The sequence below is a fragment of the Protopterus annectens genome, chromosome 4.part1 (assembly GCF_019279795.1).
Source record: "Protopterus annectens isolate FY-2018-M chromosome 4.part1, PAN1.0, whole genome shotgun sequence".
NCBI lineage: Eukaryota > Metazoa > Chordata > Ceratodontiformes > Protopteridae > Protopterus > Protopterus annectens.
Genome location: NC_056734.1, coordinates 186,946,057 through 186,967,117, shown reverse-complemented (window position 1 = coordinate 186,967,117; position 21,061 = coordinate 186,946,057). Strand labels below are relative to the sequence as shown.

The 21,061-nt window shown below is 37.7% G+C and overlaps 1 protein-coding gene across 3 annotated transcripts in view; it reads right to left on the bottom strand.

Moving 5' to 3' along the window:
* Positions 1-21,061, bottom strand: part of GOLIM4 (golgi integral membrane protein 4) — a 2,181,480-nt gene that overhangs the window by 1,225,553 nt on the left and 934,866 nt on the right. For all 3 annotated transcript variants that reach the window (XM_044070089.1, XM_044070090.1, XM_044070091.1), the window contains exon 4: positions 5,582-5,635. In XM_044070089.1, the coding sequence (XP_043926024.1) occupies positions 5,582-5,635 (54 nt within the window). The remainder of the gene's footprint in view (positions 1-5,581; positions 5,636-21,061) is intronic.

Genomic DNA, 21,061 nt, shown 5'->3' with positions numbered 1-21,061 from the left:
AAGCGCTCCATAACACTGAAGATATATCTAGAATGGGGGCCACTCAACGAACGAACATTAACTTCAATAGAACAGGAAATGCTTCTGTTCCTTTTCCAATAAGGATGGACAACTTTACCAGAGGCAGATCGGCGAGCAGGGGACCAAGGAAGCGGAAGTATTCCCAGGACAGACAAGGACAACAGAAGAAGACGTGGAACTGACTTGTTTGGTGTATAATTGTTCTGATTATGTGCTTTGTGACTCTGACTTTTCACTTTTAAATCGTGGCCTAAACTTCATTCCTTCTCAATCAAGCGTATTGGCTGAAACATTTACTGACTTGAGATTATTTGCAAGGAAGATAGCATTGAAATTGTTCTTTAAGAACAAAAGTGAACTGGACTTAAATGAAGGTAACAATTATGCTATTACTAATGTATTTAAAAAGAAAAGTATTTTTTCTCCACAATTACCTGCTCCAGTAGAATGCTTTGTCAGGTTATGTGAAAAAGATTTGTATAAATTTTATTCTGATAAACATGTGAAAAACAAGTTCTGTAATTTGAACAATTTAGAATTTGAGTCACTTAAGAAATTAAGAAAGAATATGAACATTATGATAACTACAGCAGACAAAGGGGGTGGGGTAGTGATACTTAAAGTAGACTACATCCACACCATTGAAACTATGCTGAAAGTTAATAGCACATATAAAGAAATGAATATTGAAGGGATTAAGGTCATAATTAAGAATATACATGAAAATCTTTATGACCTACTCATGTGCCGACAGATAAGTAAAGAAATGTATGACTTCTTATATATCCAGGAACCACTTATACCTTCCTTTAAAAGATTACCTAAAATACATAAAGAGGTTAAGCCCATACCTATGCGACCCATAGTGTCGGGTAGGAACTGGGCTACATATAATGTTTCTGTATTTTTGGAAAAGATGCTGAGACCTCTAGTGAATAAAATAGGTACAATTTTAAGAGACACTGTACATTTATTAGAAGACATAGAGGAAATCCAAAAGGATGTGGTTCACACGGACACTCTTTTACTGGTAACATTAGATGTATGCAATTTGTTCACCTGTATACCTAATGAATACGGACTACAGGCCATTAGAGAATTAATGGTGGGAATGAGTGGGTTTTCCGTAGATAGACAAATCCTGATAAACCAACTCATGGAAACTGTATTATTTAATAATGTTTTTACATTTAATAGTAAGTACTATTTGCAAACATGGGGAGTTGCCATGGGCACCCCATGTGCAAATACTTACGCAAACTTAGTCCTGTACTATTGGGAACAAGAGCATTTATTTAATAATTCCTGGATGAATAAAATACGATTGTATAGGAGGTTTGTTGATGATGTGGTCCTGTTATGGGCGGGTACAAACACGGAACTAGAAGAATTTGTAAAATACTTAGAATCGACCACTGAGTTCTTCAGATTCACTCTTGAATATTCACGAACTGACATCAATTTTTTAGACGTTAATCTTTATTTCAATGAGGAGGGTTATTTAACCTCCAAACTTTATAGAAAGAAATGTTGGAAAAATACAATGATAGAGTACAGCAGCATGCACCCTAGGCATGTGTTTGCAGGTGTAGTGAAAGGACAGTTCTCTAGATTGATGAGAATATGTAAAGATCCAATAATATTGAGAGAAGAAGCATGCTTTATGGAAAAACTTTTTAAAAAGAGAGGGTATGCTTCTAAGTTAGTAGAAGGAATAAAGAATGACATCCTCCATACTCTATCTGACAAAGAGACTAGTGATGCAGTTATACATGAGTTTGAAAAAAATAGAGAATATCCAACAAATAGTATATATAAGGGATGGACTTATGAGACTAATAGGATCAGGTACGTAATGAAATATACTAATGATAATGCAGACATCAGGAACATTATTAATAAGAACTGGAATGTACTGACCATGGTGGAGGATATCCTAACTGTGGTTGGTAACAAACCTAGTTTCACATTCCGTACATGTGATAATCTTAAGGTTATTCTCTCCACAGACCGCAATAATATGAGCATAAGAACTAATGATGTTCATGTAAAATATGGAACATTTCCGTGCATGAAATGCAACATGTGTTCACATATTACATCTACGCAGCACTTTAAACATCCAGATGGGTTCTCAGAATTCACACCCAAGGAATATACAGATTGCAATACGATGAATTTAATATATATGGCTAATTGTACAGTATGTGAAGCATTTTATATCGGTCTTACGAAAAGAAAATTTAAGGAACGCATATACAACCATATATATGACATTCATAAAAGGAATGAGTTGAATGCCCTTGCGAGGCATGTTGTTCTATATCCGACACATGAGTTTAAATTTAGGGTTCTACAGACAGTTAAAACCAACCTGAGAATGGGAGATAATGAGAACTATTTAGCCAAGTTAGAACTGGATTGGATATTCAGATTCGGTGCGCACAAGACACCTGGTATCAATAACTATATTTCATTAAAACCCATTCTAGAAAGAAGATGAGTTCTTTATAGAACTTAGTATGGGATTTTTTATTGATAGTGTTCCTTATAAAGAGAATTCAGAAATGAATTTACTCTAAGAATTATAATAACATGTCCTAGGGATGGTTAATATGGACTTATAGTCGTTGTATAAACAATTTTCATATAGATATATTTTTAATATTTCTAACATTACACTCCTTTCATGATTTATCATATTTGCACATCAATTTTTATTAAAACATTTGTATCCTAAAATACATGTACTTTAAGAGACTTTAGGTCTATTAACATAGAAGAGATTTTAGGCTCTACATCAGTTTTTTATTACAGAATATATTGTTCATTTATGATAATTTATATTTAATAATTTACACTTAATAATTTATATATTAATTGATCTGTATGTTTAAGTAATGTATAAACTGAAGAAAGAAAAAATAGATTTTTTATTATTAATAATAGTTGGTATTCAACAGATAGAATTATATTTCTTTCCATTTTTATTTGTATACAATGAAATAGATATATAACAATGATTCTGAATAGTTTTATTTCATATGCATAATCAATTTATTTGGATTTTGCTTATGTGGTTCATACATAACATGAATAAAAATGGAGACTGCCTAGATGATTACCAACAGATATACAGTAAATATATGATTAATATTAAACATATCTTTGAATTTATGAGAAATATATGTTACCCTTGCAACTAGGTTTAAATAATGATTTTAGTTTTGATACGAGACATAGAGAAAAGAAAATATACTGAGACGAATATGAATTACTAAAGAATACAATAGATGGGTGTATAAATTTCACCTCGAGCTACGCTGACTATAGTTATCGTAAGATTAGGTATATCTTGACAAGGATATACAATAAATAGGAATATTAATACACATGTATAAATAGACAGTTCAACAATATAGGAAGTTTTCAAAGGAGGTTTTTATGGGGGTTATTATAAATGTTTCTTAAGAAATCTATTCACGAAAATTTTTATGTGAAGCTTATATAAAGGCTCTATGACAAGGAAGGATACGGCTGCAAGATATGTAATGGTTAGCATTTTCATTCAAATCTGCCATCTGTTTAGTTACATTGTCTGGTTGAGAACATCATGCCATATATGTTAATATATATGCTGTTATAAGTCCAGAGAGACAATAAGAACGGTATACCTATATGGAACGATTTATTCCTATTATCTGCCTAGCATCATGGCTTCGTTAAAATGATTACGATTTAAACTAATGAAGACAGAAGCCTTAGTTCATAGATATTATGATCAATTTTTAATAAACTTTTTTAATAAATTGTTTTAAGGTATAAATAATATAGATTTATTATCACTTGTTATGTTTTTTATACAGTTTTTGAGTTATTGATGGTTGAGCCGTAGATTTGACAATGAAAATGCTTATAATAATAGGATTCAAGTTTTAAAGCACTGGTGCACTTTAAAATTAGTTAATTGGATGATTACCAATTGATGTAACTGAAGCAATTGTGCCATAATATTTAAAGAGCATGGTTGAAATGATTTAGATAGATCTGAAGAAGCGTGCATAGTGCACGCGAAAGCGCTCATCTCTCTTTCTTATTTTTGTGTATGTTAATGGAATAAAATAACGTTTGCTTTACAACTGATGAATTCGTGATTTGTCTGCAACTAAGTTCTCGTGGTGTATCCTACAGTTCATTCACTATTAAGTATTTTACATTCAAAATACAAGTTTGGTAAGTATTCAATATCTAGACACACTCTCTGTCAAACATACACACACACACACACACACACACACACACACACACACACACACACACACACACACACACACACACACACACACACAAAAGTGGTGTACCTTTAAAAACATACATGATTAAACTCAGTTAATAATGCCAGCCATTAAAAGTTTCATACCTCTCAAATGTCCAGATTTTCACAAAATGTACAGATTTTTTGCCTCTTTTTTTTTTTTTTTGGTCTGTTCCTGATAGAATTTGTGGTTTGCTGGCAAATCATAGGGTGGTGACATCAGTAAATAATGTCTTACATTTGAATTTCGGACTTCATATCCTTCAAAGAATCCTAACATAATTCCTATTATAGCAAATTTATAAGACCAATATTTAAAATCTGCCTCTATTTTTCAGCTTTTGTTCCCCACATTATTTTAAGCTTTCTCCAGACTTATTCAGCTAACAGGTTGAGCGGTATGCAGACCTCTTAATTTTAAATAACTGTTGCAGCCACTTATCGATCGCTCGCTCTCTCTCCTTCTCACACAAACACTTCCATTTTCATGGGCACAAGTACGCATACACTCACAAAAGAAGCCAGAAACACAAACACATACAAGCACACTTTTCAATGTTTTTTTTATCTTTTTCTTTTAATTTCACACTCGCTGAACAGCAAAAGCGCTGCTTAGCGAGCATAAAATAATGGCGACTGTTAGCTTTCTTACAGTCTCAGCTCTACGGCAGTACAATATTCTGATGTGAAGCGGCATATTCTTTTCAGTGGGCATTACCTGTATGTTAATAACCTGCTAGGGAACAGATGTTCTCCAATCAGAGAAGCAATGTACAGGTTGCCCATTCTCTAAGCTGAAATACTCTACTGTTGCCATTACAGTGCTTACAGTATGTGTGTGTGTGTGTGTGGGGGGGGGGGGGTGACAACAGCACCATGAAATACAGTAGCACATTCCAACACCATTAAGGGACAGTGCTCTGACTACAGGCCAAGTGACCTGGGATTGGTTATGGTTCAGGTACTTGAGGGCGCAGGAAGGGTGGCCACACTGAGGGGAAGGAAGCATGCATACTTGTGGGCATATGGGCACAGTTAATTTCCCTGGTGGAGACTGAAGGAACTATCATGCAGTGCTGATTTTTATCTCCATTTCTTTTCCAAAAAAATAAAGTGTCATTTTCATGAAACAACATTTTTAAAGCAGCTAATCAATGGTGAATGCAAATGAAAGATTGCAATAGTTCATTTGATTTTAGCATTAAATTCTGATGTTGTTTTTTTTGGGCAGAAAACTTCTCTTACCTTTACCAGTTGATGTTGTGCATTCAGTGCATTATATCGGTTGTTGGAGTCTTGCTGCAAAATCAAAATTATTTTTTGTTAATTAAAAAGGTAAATCAATCCATTATTTGACAGTCATTCAGACAAATACCTTGAATACAATCTACCATTATCATTTAAACTAAAAGATAACTGCAGCTTACACTATGAATACACAGGGAAAATATTCTTCCTAGACCTACGGTATCCTCTAACTCTGGTACTCTACCTCCCTTTCTTTCTTTGTGTTTTTTCAGCTGGGTAAGCTCCCTTAAGAGCCTCTTTTCAGAGGGGACAAATAACACTGTCTAGTCATGCAAGATGCAGGTTGGAACTAAGGGGGTTAAACTCAGAACTCTGGAATGCAGCTCACTGAAAGTTCTTAACCTAAATCATCTAATGCAGGTTGGAACTAAGGGGGTTAAACTCAGAACTCTGGAATGCAGCTCACTGAAAGTTCTTAACCTAAATCATCTAATGCAGGTTGGAACTAAGGGGGTTAAACTCAGAACTCTGGAATGCAGCTCACTGAAAGTTCTTAACCTAAATCCTCTAATGCAGGTTGGAACTAAGGGGGTTAAACTCAGAACTCTGGAATGCAGCTCACTGAAAGTTCTTAACCTAAATCCTCTAAGCTAAACTGCCAAAGACCAAGCCAGTATCTTTAACAACTATACTTCCAGCAGATAGTACTAAACCTCTCAGACTTCAGCAGTACTCGTCATTATACTGAAGACATTAACTTCAATATGGAGAATACAAAAGGTAAAATACAGAACAGAGATATTTTAACACAAACTATCTTCAGTCAAAGATACATTTGTACTGGAAGCAATTCTTGCATTTAAAAAGTAGACTGTTGTGTACATCACAGAGCTTGAACTTTTCCCTGAAGTAAAATCACAGGTTTTAATGCCTCTAATTAAAACTACAGAAACAGATGAAATCAACTAATCAACTATTTCTTATACTAGAATAGCTCTATTGGTGCTGTTCACCACAAGCCCTGTTCACAGACTGTGTGTTCCACTGCACAGGACTTGTATGCCACAGAACAGTGTAGAAAAGCTCTTTGTGACTTGAGAAGCCCTGGTGAACAACTGAACAAGAGCCTGTAAACAGCCTACATGCTTGTCTTGCTCTACTGCTCAACAACAGTAACCCAAGCACCGAGTCTAATTGCAAATTATCCCATCCTCTGATCACACAGTATTCACAAACCCTACAAAGCTGCCACTGCATGTGCTAGTCCCAACAGTGTAAACTAGGGAGTCCAGCTGTGTATAATAGCTGTCATAACCTCAGTGGGTGCAGCAATCCCACCTCCTTGCTACTGTGCTGCTCAGCAAATGATGTTGAGCAATGCACTAGTGCTGTCAAAAAGTAAGAGCCTCTTGACACCTCTGATATACAGCAATGAATCCTTACTAAAAATGGAGTTTCTTACAGTGCAGGCAAACCTGCTACCAAATGCACAACCTTACCTTGCCCCCATACTGGGATTCTGATGAGTTTCTTTCAATGTGAGCTAACACACAACCACATTCCTTTATTACCATATTACAGTAGTGAGCTACAGTCTGCTAACATGCCCATGACTGTAATTTTTTTATGAATCACAGTTCAGCATGATGGCAGATCACAGCATAGCAGTGTAAGACAAGTAGTTTGTACAATACGCTTTACCAAATAACTAAACACAGCTTCTTGGTAAGAAAGACTATACCTTAACTGGCTGCCTTACATCTCTGCAGTGAGCAGTGCTCTCATGCTGCACAGCACCGACTCCCAGCCTGAGCAATACCTAGTATACACTGGTGTACTACGTGTTCCTGTGTACCATTATTACAAATGGCATGGCATTTTTACTTTCAGTAACTACCATGATTCATGCCGAAGACTTTGGTGGTATACTGGAGATGGTATGCAAGATGCTTATCTACACCTGTTCACAATATCCATAAACAGCAAGGTAGTCCTTAACAAAACAAAAATGTCAGCCTTACTTTCAGTATGAAATTGGCCTTCCCAGAAAAGTATCATTAAATGTTTTACATGTGATACATCCAAAAACCTGGTCACTTCTTCAATGTGCTTTCAAATAAAGCATAAGCACCAAGCGTGAAGATGCCTGTTAAGTATGTTCTTGGAAGTGCAAGTAATGAGTAACCATCACAGGTCACTAACAGAAGATATGGACTTGGGAAAGAAAAAGAGATCTGACATGGTGCAATATTTATACAAAGGAGGAAGCAAAAGTAATCAGTACAAAAAATTAGCACCAAAGATAATTGAAGAGAAATATAGACAAAGGTATGCAGATATAAAAAAATTCACAATTAAAAAAATAGGAAAACAAAAGAGGAAAGTAGAAAACAGGACTAGTAATGGAAAAGTTAAACAAACAGAAACTGAATTTATGGGTTACTTGTGAAGTGAAGGACTTAGTGCAGAAAATCCATCCCAGGGAATGTCACAGCATGACAGAATAATGAGTCCCCAAATAAGGAGAATCAAGTAGAGCGGGAGGTATCTGAAGACATGTCACATGATGCACTGGAGCCTTCTGTTGGAAACTGGTACAGAAGTTGTGTAGAAGTTGCACAGCATTGGAAGGAGAAGGCAACAGTGGCAACTCTAATACAGACAATGGTGTGGCGTGATGTGCAAACGGGTTCCCATATGAAAGAGCAGCAGATGAAGCAGGATGCATCTGAAGAGGATATGTCACAGGAAAATATTCTGGAACTTTCTGTAGAATGCCCACAGAAAATGAAGAGCAAAGAATGTGCCCTCAATTTAGAAGAAAATGATCTAAGGGAAGAGGTGCTTGATTTAATAAAGATGGACAGATATACTAAGATTGATGAAAGACATTACAGAAAGTAAATGAGACCCACAATGTTAGAAGTCTGACAAAAAGATGAACAGAGTAATCAAGACTATTAAGAGAAATTCATGTGACATAGCAGAAGCAAACAGGACATATAACTGTGCAGCTAAATTAATAACAGATAAAGTCTTACTACAAAAACATAGAGCAAAAAAGAAAGGGAAGGGAAGAAATAAAATGTCACCATGGAAATATCAAGGGCAGTGCAGTGGTGCACCAGACAGCATTGTTACCTCACAGCAAGTAGTTCTTCAGTTCAATTCTTGGCTGGGGTGCCTTCTGTGCGGAGTCTGCAGGTCTTCCTTGTGTTCACGTGGGTTTCCTCCGGGTGCTCCGTTTTTCTCCCACATTCCAAAGACATGCAGTAGATGAACGGGACACTCTAAGTTGGCCTTAGGTGTGAGTGTATGTGCGAGTGTGTGGTACACCCTCCACGGAGGGCTGGGTCTTGGGCTAGCAACCTGACCCCGTAAAACCCATAACTGCTAAAGAAATGAGTGCTGGAGATCACTCTTTGCCCGATGTGCTGAAAGGCACAGTGTGTACACGACAGAGAGAGAGATACAGGCATTTAACAGAGAAAACTATAAATCAATTAAGGCAACTGTCACTATTAGAGAAAAATAGAAGAGGGAACAGATCAACAAAAATACATAGAAAGATAGACATGGTAAAATTAGCACAATATCAAAACAGACCATGATTTATCATACACTATTCCAAAAATTAAGCTAAAGATATCAGCACAGCAGAAAAACTTAGACGTTACGCAGATAAATATCAATAAAAAAACAAACTAAGCAATTCACTGATGACCCAAAAAAGTTTTATAGAGATCTGGGGAAAAATGTAAAAGGAATAGAAGCACCACCAAAATTTAAGAAATATACACATTTTAGAGAAATATTTATGAAGATCCTGTGGAACATAACAAAGATGCTGAATGGATAGAAAACTTAAAAGACACAGTAAGGAGTTCAAATGTGCAGGATATGAAATGGAATGAAGTAACTGTCACAGAAATTGAAACAAAATTTAAGAAAAGCTCCTACATGGAAAACCCGAGTCCCAGATGCAACACCTAACTTCTGGTTAAACGTATTAACAAAATGGGTTCTGAAGATCATTCATCAAGATTACAAATGGCAGTGGGATGCAATTCCTTCTTTCCAGGGGGCAATCCAACATCCACTTGACCAGACTCTTATTTCCACCTGTCCTTCATCACATGCTGTCTCAGGGTATGATATAACCAGTTCCTCCTTCCCAGGTGGGCAAAAGTTGTTATTCAAGGATATATTTAGTGCCAAAGAAAGAAATGAATGGAGACCATTTCTGGATCTTTCTTTCCTAAACCTGTTTGTAATAGTGCCAAAAGTCAAAATGATGTCACTTCACAACCTATTACCTCTTCCCTCTTTGTTCAAGTTTCCTGGTAACACTAGATTTAAAAGATACTTATCATCACATCCGTTTTGATCTGGACTTCAGGTATTTCCTATGGTTTTGTGTGTCTGGATCATATTATCAGTTCTATGCCTTAACCTTCGGACTAGCCACTGCACTAAAAGTGTTCACAAAGTGTCTAACTCAAGCAATAGCTCATTGCAGGCTACATGGAATCCACATTTTTCCACATTTAGACAACTTGGTTATCTTTACAGAGTCTTTTTCAAAGTATATGGATTCTCTCACATGGGTGAGAGATCTCTTACAAAAGCTGGGATTCCAAGACAACATCCAAAAGCCTTTTTTGACTGCTTCACACAGGACTGCGTTCCTCTGGTATCACCAAGACACCTCAATTGAAAGAGCTTTTCTTCCACAGGGAAAAAAAAGATCTGTTTCTAAGGTTTTCCATTCAGAATTTGGTCACTGAGAGGGAATACCTCAGGATTTTGGGTCTCATGGCATCTGTGACTCTCATGATACCCCTGACAAGACTCAACATGAAAAAGATACAATGATATCTGAAGTTGCTTTAATCCCAGCACCAACATCGTTGTCTTTTCAAATCCCAGTGCTGGTGTTTGTCAGAAAAGAAATCACGGTGTAAACAGCGAATATCCTTAAATCCAAACTCCCTCTTCTTCCTCCCTGTTCCAAAGCAGTCTTGGACTTTGCATGGGAAGCAGTTTCAAGAAGGATAAAAGTGCAAAGTATGTGGGATACCAATGAGAGATGCAAGCACATAAATGTATTTATTTATGCATTTATTTATTTACTTAACATTTTGTTTACCGGGAAAGTCCGACTTGGAACAAAGCCAATTTTCAGCAGAGGCCCAGGGAGAAATACTCCAGATTCATGTCTTTGTAATGTGGGAGGAAACTGGAGCACCCAGAGGAAACCCACACGAATGCAGGGAGAACATGCAGACTCCACACAGAAGGCACCCCAGCCAAGAATCGAACCGGAGAACTTCTTGCTGTGAGGTGACAACACAACCACTGCCCCACTGCAAATATAAAAGAGATGCTTCCCCTGATCAATTCACTCAACTTTGAATCAATTTTGTTCCTTAGGACCTCTTCAAGGTGATACATACACCACCACAATGAGGTGGTGCTTCCACAAGCAAAGGGGGACCAAGTCATAACCCCTTTGCTGACTAGCCATGTTAGTTTGGGATATAGCTTCACTGCATAATCTCACTCTACAGGTATTCTACACTTCGTTAGGGCAAAACTGTGTGACAGACAATCTGGGCCAGACAAAGACATACCCTCACAAATGGAAACTAAGTCAGGGAGGTCTTCAAAAATTTGATCCATCTGCGGGTAGTTCCTCAAGTAGACTTATTTGCCTCTTCTCTGAACAATCAGTTGGCAAGATTCTGCACCAGGACTCCATGCAACAATACCTGGAAGACATATGCCCTTTCCTTTCTTTGGACAGGAATGTTCCTGTGTGCTTTTCCACCCTTTCCAATGATATCCAGAATACTTCTGAAGATTCAGAAGGAATCGCCGAAGATCACTGTGGTGACTCCCTTCTGGCCCAGGCAACCATGATTCTCCCTTCTTTTGGGAATGGTCAAAGGCAAGTATCACAAGCTTCCTCACAGACTGGATATCCTCACAAAAGAACAGACGTGTCTGATACACCTTGACCCCAATCATCTTCAACTGACTGTCTGGATATTAGGGTCTTAATTCCCTTTAGGCACTTGTTTACTGAGGACATGCATCCAGTACTAAAGAAGGCAAGAAAGCCTGCTACTAGAAAATCATAGATTAGTGAAAGGAAAAAGGTTTTCTAGTTGGTACCAACAACATAACCAGCACACATTCATGGCTAGTTGTTCTCTGGCTTTACACTATTTGTGTGAGTCACTATCCTAAGGCCTTTCTTACTTCTCCATCAAGGTTAATTTTTTGGCCATTTCAGCATGTTTGCCCATGGATCCTCCTCTTTCAATGCATTCTCATCTCAAAGTGTATTTGAAAGGGATTTTGTATAAGAGGCCTCCGAGTAAACCTGTGGCCGCTCCTTGGGATCTTAATTTTACATTAGAGTAGCTAACACTTACTCCAGCTGAACCAGCTAACCTGGCTGACTTGAGGTTCTTAACATGGAAAACAATTTTACTAACTGGTCTGGCCTCTGCAAGAAGGCTATCAGAGTTGCATGCTCTTATGGTGAGTCAACTATATTTCATTTACCACAGAGGCAGGGTTCCTTTTGAGAACTAATCCTTCTTTTATGCCTAAAGTGGTATCCAAGTTTACTTTAAACCAAACTAACCATCTCCATTTTCTTTCCTGAACCTAAAAATTTGGGAGAAAGGATACTCCATATCTTGGATGTCCACAGATAATTTGAGTACTATCTCAACAGAACTAAATCTTTTAAATCTTCAGATCAATTGTTCAATTCTTGTGAAGGTAAGAAGAAGGGGCAAGCTTTGTCAAAACAGACTGTTTACAAATGTTTGCCTAAGGCTATTACATTTTGTTATACTCACCACAACAAAACTATTCCAGACAGGGTCATGTCCCACTCTACCAGGGCCTTGGCTTCATCTATGGCTTTTTTTTTTTTGGAAAGGGTTGGATTCTAGAAGTATTCAAGAAGCGGTAACTTAGTCCTCTGTACATACTCTTATATATCACTATAAGCTTGAGTCCTTTTCCAGGTCTAGACTAGACTTTGCTAGGACCATTCTCCAGAGGCTCCTGGACTCTACTCCTTCCACCTCTGAAATGTAGTAAGCTAGGGTCATCTACCCATATAGCGAAGGCTACTACAGCAGTGATCAATATGATGAACACAATAAGTTGTGTAAGTAAACTTGTCATAACAGTAGATGTTTGGATAATCACTGCTTCAGTAGCCACTCCCTCTCTCCACCCACCTTCTTTTTTAGTGTATTGTTTATGTCAGGGTGTGGACATTTAATTTTTATCACTAACATTGTCCTTTCAGGGCTCAGCCTTATTCTCTCTGTTGGCATGAAAGCTCTTAAGGGCTTGACACTTACACTTGCCTTTTTAATCAGCTCAGCTCAGCTCAATCTGACTGCCTATTTGGGTGCATGGAAGGTGCCATGAAGCTTTGGAAGCTGGCCGGCTGTTGTATCTCATGCAGGACATAATCCATATAGCTAAGGTTACTGCAGCAGTGATCATTTGAACATCTACTGTTATGGTAAGTGTGACGACTGTGCCCTGGCCCAGCTATCAAGGAGCCTCAATCCTCATCACTAACACCAGGGAGGTCATCTCCTAGAAGAGAGAGAAGGATAACTAATACACACAGTAAAGTACAATTTCCCTTAAGTGCACACAGAGATCACCGTCAGTCTGGGGCTGGTCGCTCCCTTGCTCACCAGGTCCCCAATAAGACTCCCCACTGGCACAGCTATAGGATCCAGGTCTCAGTCTAGCCGGGCAAGTTAAAACCTCCAGTACCCTCTCTGTCCAACTAGTGCTTCGTGTCCCTGCCCAAGTAGCTGACACAGCACACACACACTTTGAGATAAGTATTTACAGAACTTCACAGACACTCCTGGGAAAGGCTGACACAGATTCTCCAGCTGTGCCCCTTTACCCAGACCATACTGTAGTAATCCCTGCCACCACCCAGCTAACAATATCAGCTACTAAAAGGCCCTTAAAAGGGTGTCCAATTATTACTGTGCAATATTATTATCCAATAGTAATGTGACTATAGAGTCTAGGCTTATTGGAAGGGCTTAGACAGTAAACTCTAAATATATAATGTGCTCTAAAGCATAATTTATCTCTACATAAACCAGCCACAGGTAGAAGGTTTTAAAATATTTAATAATAAACAAAACACAAGACAAAACTACTACGCCACAGAGATATCTAAGAGTTCAGAGATCACACAGAAACTTAAAATAATACAGTAGGACAGGTCTGATTTCAAAGAAAAATACCCAATTAATCTTTATTAGCTTTAACTATTCCTACAAGAAATCACAGTGCTAAAAACTTACATGTGAACTTGGCAGAGTGCTGAGATAGATATCCAATTTCAAAATGCTTCAATTCTCTTGTGAGAAATATTATTTAAACATTACTAACAAACATGTCTGCTGGGTCCCTCCCAAATTACATCATGTTGACACTTAGGTTTTCCCAGGCAAACAAACTGCATTATTTAGCAATCCAACACCTGCTCAGAAACTTATAACAATAAAAGACATTTCACATATACACTCTAGCAGAAACCAGAGCAATAAAGCACCTTTCACATGTAAATTCTGGTCATAAACTTTAGCCTTAAAACAATGGGCATGAAACCTTCATCCAGATGCACTGGAGCCGAATTCTAACATGAAAGGGTCACAACATGCTTCACTGGGCCTGTAGAGTGCAATGTTGTCACATATTTTGCAGTTCCACATTTCACAGTATTCTTTCACACTCAAGAAAACATGTCTGTATTTTACATTTATTTACAAATGCCAGAATTATATATCAAATTCTATTTGACTAGGCTGGCAGCCTTCGCCCATCTCTCCCCAGTCATCACAGTAAGTTTGCTTACACAACTATACTGTCATGATTTAGAAACATACATTAGAAAATGTGCCCATATCAAAAATAAATGCAGCTGCAGTTCAAACACACTCACTTTAGGTGAACTTTTCACTTTTACCAGTAGCTCCACTTACACCTAGGTGTTAATTTACTTTTATTTTACTCTTCACCATTCCTGTTTAGGCAACAGCTATTACATACAGTGTATTAATACTCTTCTCCAATTCTTCATTTACTTCATTTTAAGAGATAACATTATGTAGTGTTAAAAAGTTTCAACATCAGTGGATATATTACTGCAGTGACTACTTGGGAATTTCCATGGCCTATCAACCTTCAACAAAAATGTTAAGGAGATACCAAGCTCATCAAGCAGCTAGTCTACATCACTAAGAGTTGTTTTCAATACTTCAGACTCCACTTATAGAGGAAAATCCCTGCGATTTATTACTTACGCAGACAAGTAAAGAAAATCAGCAAAATCCAAAGTAGCACAATGCAGCCCAGAGCTGACTAACAATCTAAGAGAAGCAACCAAGATAATGTAATGAGTGACTTTGCTGGTGAAAATCACATAGTTTGTATAATGAGCACCACAGTGAGATGTAGATCATGTGACTTAATGAGTTAAGTAGCATACACATAGCATGTACACAATGCTACTAGTTTGATCACTGCAAAGATCACAGTTGGCAGCCCTAATAAGGGCAGCAGAGCAAAGTGACATCTGACTTACTGCTATAAATGAGAAAGAAAAGGATGTACAGGACATTCAATTCAGAAAAGGGGAAAAGCAAGCTGAGAAACACACAGGAGGACAAGAAGGGGGAAGACTGAGAAGCAAGGGTGCATATGCGCGTGTGTATACATATGTGTATGTGTGTGTGTGTGTGTGTGTGTGTGTGTGTGTGTGTGTGTGTGTGTGTGTGTGTGTGTGTGTGTGTGTGTGTGTGTGTGTCTGTATACATATGCATGTGTTTATATATATATATATTATATGTGTGTGTGTGTGTTTTTATTTATTTTTTCTGGACAGAAATGATAGTAGACGTAAACGAACAAACACAGCAAAGACCAACAGGAAAGGTGCTGACACAGATGGGGGCAACATCGGATTCTGTGTGAGGATAGCGTACCAGCTGCCATACTGTGCCTCTGTTCATACCACAGTGGTCTGCTATGTCCCTGTTGTTGATGTGATGGTTTATTAGGCATAGTCAGAATCTTCTGCAATGCTGAGGGTGGCTGCACACTCCATCACGGACTCCATCTGTGAGAACAGCTTGCAACATATGCTGCTTGGGTAGCACTATTGCATGGTCTCCTTATTCCTGTTCACCTAAAATTCTCAGTGTATGAATCTGCTGTTAGCTATGACTGTTCATGCAATCTTTATACATTTGGGAATCATGCTACCATATTGTTTACTCTTATTTGCATTCACAAAGTAGATTATTAGCATAATATAACCAATTTCCATATAATTATACAGCCATTAGCATATGAGGTCAACTGCAAACCTGCCTACCTGTGCTATGGCACTACCTGACTTAATGAATTGGTCTCATCCTGCGAGCTGTCATTGACATACAGTTCTGCCAAACACAATACTACTAAACCCAACAACTCAGCAGGTGAATCCTTATTCTCGAACGCTGTTGGAAAAATATGGAATAAACTTCTATCAGAAATCACTTCTCAGTCTTCTCTCTCACTTTTTAAAAAGAACCTAAAACTATACTTCAATAAACACTGGCTATGCTCCTGTACTAACCCAGACTAATTATTTTCCTATCCTCTATACCTCACCCTACATCCTTTCTTTTCTTCCATTTACATATTCTTTAAAATACTATTATACAACATATATGTATCTTGCACCTGATCATGTAATCACTAAGTGTTTTGCAATTTGTATGTACCTGTGGGTGGGGGGAGAGGGGATAATAAAAAAAATATATATATATATATATATATATATATATATATATATATATATATAAATATATATATATATTTTTTTATTATAATTAGCTTTTGTAATACTTGCTGTTTTATAATACCTGTAATAACTTCTGTTTTAACTATGTATGATTTCTTGGAACTTTTCTCCCCGGGCCTCTACTGAAAATGGACATGTATCCAGCTAGACTAGCCCAGTCAACAAATATAAAATAAAATAAAATAAAATAAAATAAATAAATAAAAAATTTTACGAATCCCACCCAATACATATATTTAAATTGTACACACTTTTTGGAAGGCACATAAATGCAGTGGCTAGTACTGCTACCTCAAAGAACTTGTTCTCTTGGTATTATCTCCAGTTAGGGTACCGTCTGTGCAGAATAGTTAAGTTATATATCCATGGAAAGTTTTAGTGGCTCTCTAGTTTCCTCCCACATCTCAATGACAAGCCAAAGGGTAAACTGGTGAGTATATAAACTGCCCCAGTGTCTGTGTTTGTGCATGTGTGCGTGCTCGTGCACCTGTGCATGTGCACTTTCTCTGTATTATGCCCTCTGCTTACCAAGATATGACCTGGCTACTCCATCAATATATACACTACAAGATGGAAATCTGAGAACAAACACATGAAAAACAGTCTTTGCTTCACTGACAGACATATCATTATCTCTTACTATGGATTTTTTTTTTTTTAATTTTGAATCTCAGAATAATGCATTGATATGACATCAGAGCAAGAAGCAACTTGGGGGAATTTCAAGCACCTAAGATGAAAAAAAAGTCTATACAGATCTTACATACCCCAGAAGCCTGCATTAAAATAGCAACAACAGGTAAACTCAAGCACCTAAGTGCAAGACAAACCTACACAGGTCTCTGTTTACTCGCAGCACCTGTTGTTAGGTGTATTACAGATAATCACAAAACATCATAATTGACCTCTTGAGACAATACTGAAGTCTAATTTAAACTTTCACATGTGCATAGCCTGCCAAACTTCACAATACTAAACACTGCGCTGATTTCAACTTTAAGGTACCTGGATTTGTCAGTCAATAAGGAAAAAAAAACAAAATACCTGTATTCAAACTCACTATATAAGGCTTCCCCAGAATCATACAAACTTCTAAGAAAAAGAATCAACTCTTTTTGCTTACAGCAGCTAAGACAACAGACAGCTAAATACTTTTCAGTGTTATCATGCCAATTTCAGGAAAAACTGAAGACAGTCCTGTCTTTTTCTGAAAGATAGCCAAGTCTTCAATGCACTTAAGCTGGGGAGAGAGGCTTCTATCTCAAACCCAGTAAGATCCATGCTCATAAAATGCAGGAGGATAGTTTTTGCAGTGTTTGCATTCAGAATGTGAAAACATTTACTTAGTCAGGTTTTACAGTACACAGAGGCAGTTTTTAAAGAATCCAGTGATGCTGTATTACAGATGCCAGAAACATGCAGGTTCAGAACGTTCTGGAATAGATATCAGTCAGTATGCATTTGTATTCCAGACCAGGTAGACAGTGTGGTTCTAATCAGCAGCAAGTAAATGAACTACATCTTTCACTCCCAACAGAAAGTAGTTAGAATGATCTGTATAACGCACTCTGCTTACTTACATGAAATTACTGGCTTTCTTCACCTTACATTAATCTTGAGGAAAATATCTGATCACTACACTCACAATTGCAACTTTTTCAAAATGTCACCTAAACAGATACCCCTCTACAGAACAATGTTCAGAAATTTAAGAATATAACAGGAAATCAGATTTGCAAACATGAATGCAAGACAGGGGTACTAAGCAAGATGTAAAACATAGCCATGGCTCAACAGTTAGTCTCCAAACTGTATGGACTGGCAAGAAAGCAGAACTACTAACAATTCTGTGCACTAAAATATTGCACTCTACATGAATAATAACAAGGACAATAGGCAAAATAAGGCCACAAAGTCAGTAGTACACAGTGACTGCTTTCTTGATTAGAAAAGAGTGTGAAACTGTGGGTTCTGAATACAGAAAAGACAACTGCTTAAAAGACATCCAAGCACTTGCTTGCCCTCATAAAAGACATTATGCAATGTTATGATGTCTATATACAGTAATTTTGTCATGCCTGGCATCGGGATAAGAACTTCTCCATGTTTTGCTTAACACAGAGGCACCACTGAACCAAAGGTCCTTTTACAGGGACTGCACGAGGTAATGTGCCACACAGAAACATAAAAAAATGCACATTTGAGTTGTCAATTTCTTTGCAAAAGTACACACCCATTAAAATTTAGTTAAACATATCTTATCCAAATTGAGAATAGGATGAAATCAAGAGAAAGTGAACAGAATTACCAATTCAAAGTTTTAATGACTGCATCATATTCCTCAGATTTTTTGCTTCTATTCTAACATTTGAATTGCTGACAATGTCTTAACACATGACTGATGTAGTAATTTTGCATCACCAACATGTGCAGTAATCTGAGGATGATCCTGCAGTATGAATACGTAGATACAGTTTCTCAATGTGCACTTGCCTTAGATTAGTTCAGTTAATACAAAGAATAAATGTAAGAAGATGAAGACACATACAGCATCAAAATGGCCATCTACATCAAATAAGTACTCAAAATGTTTACCTACATCAAAACAAATGCAAGTGGCCACTCCTCTCATCAGAGGTATACCAAGCTATTCTGAAGCCCAAGGTTATCCCCCAATCTGGCACACCCCTCCTCAAACTTAAATTGAGGACCACAAAAGGCTCTTAAAAGGTTGAGTCCTATGATGTAATTGGCTGGTGATGTCCACCAAGCTATATATAAATAACCTGAATAGTCTTGATTGCTAATCCTAAGGAGGTTGGTGTCGCAGGACCAGTGCACTGTGAGTAACCACTGCAGGGGTCACTTGTGGCTTAATGTATATGGTTGTCACAATAAGGCTTAGGGCTTAAAGATGCAGAACTGCTGTGGAGTGCAACACAGTAGAGTGTTTACTGTCTGCAAACATCCTTTCTAGGGCAAAAATGGCATTGTATGATATGCCATTGACAGAAAAGCTGATGAAAATAATCTACTGAACTAGTGTAATCTGTGATTTTTCCAGCCCTCTGAACACCAAGAATTGTAGCAACAGTATTAAAAAAACACTTTTTGTAGAAGGACTTTTGATTGAATAACTGACGGCTAGTTATCCAGGTAGTGGAATACCCTGGCTCCCCAGAACGTTTGGTGTGCTGCTACAGCAGCTATATCTTTTGTGAACACCCTTGCAGTTTAGTATGGTAAGGCAAAACTGATACTGGCTGGCTTTGAACCTGAAGTACAGGAATCTTCTGGACTGCCTAACTATCCTGCTATAGGAGTAGGCATTCTCCAGATTTAGACAGCACATTCAATCTCCTCTGCATACTCATAGAAGGAATGAGTGAAGGATGACCACGTGGCTCCTTGGGAGTGCTGATTTAGGTCACTGAGATCTAGAATGGGCCTGATGAATTTGGTGGTCTTCTTTGGTACTAAGAAGTATGTGCAGTAATATCTGAGCCCTTGCTGCACACTGGATGGATCCTTTTAACAGGACTGAGCTGCAGAATCATCAACTGAGAAAGCAGTTTAACATTTTTTTTGCTTAAAAACAGTAAAATTTCCTCTTCTTAGGTTTCTGAACTTTATGCATGCACAGTTGTAAGAGTTCTGATTACTACATTAAAAAAGGCGGCTTACTTTAGCAGATTGCTAACACACATTCTGATACAGAATACAGCAGTTGTGCCTTATTACAAATCCTCACTGTAGGTTGGTTGGGTTGTTAGTCAAAACAGTGAGGAACAGTTTCCCACTGGTTCAGGCTGTCGCATGTGACTGGTGCCTGAGGTAGTGTGAAAGGAAAAAAAAAAGTTTTGGATGAACTCAGAGATGGTGCGAGTCCAAGGGTGTTTGTTTTTATTACATATGCTTTCTTATTCAGTAACAGATACTCTACTGTGCTGTATGATCTGAGCTCTAGTGTTGAGGATGTCATTTATGGTATTCTGTTTAAAAGTGCCACTGCCAGACAGCCTGGAGGACAGTATGTATTTTTAGTATTTGTGTCTTTGCAGAGGGGTTAGTAATGGTATGCACTGTATATGTCTGACGGCAATGAGTTAAAATACGTTATTGTGGCCATTGTTTGCTTATTTGTGCATTCATCGGACAAGAGTAAGACGCTACCACTGCTGGACACACGTGTGTGTGTGTGTGTGTGTGTGTGTGTGTGTGTGTCTGTGTACAGGGGGTGCAATGGGTTACACTGTATATATGGGACAAGCCAAAATGCATTACTAAGGCCACTAATTAATTTGTTCACTCTTTTGATAATAATCACATACTTATGGTGTAAAGAGTCAATAAAGTGGCTGTAATTTGCACATCCACAAAAATAAACAGCATCAGAACTATTAGAGTAAAAGACCTACATTCTATTTGCGACATAAACAGGTCATGTTGGACAGACAGATATGTTTCTCACAGAATTCACATTCTCTGGAACAAGCTCCCCATTCATGTGAAGCAGAGTTCCTCCCAATCCCCATTTAATAAGAAACTCACCCTGA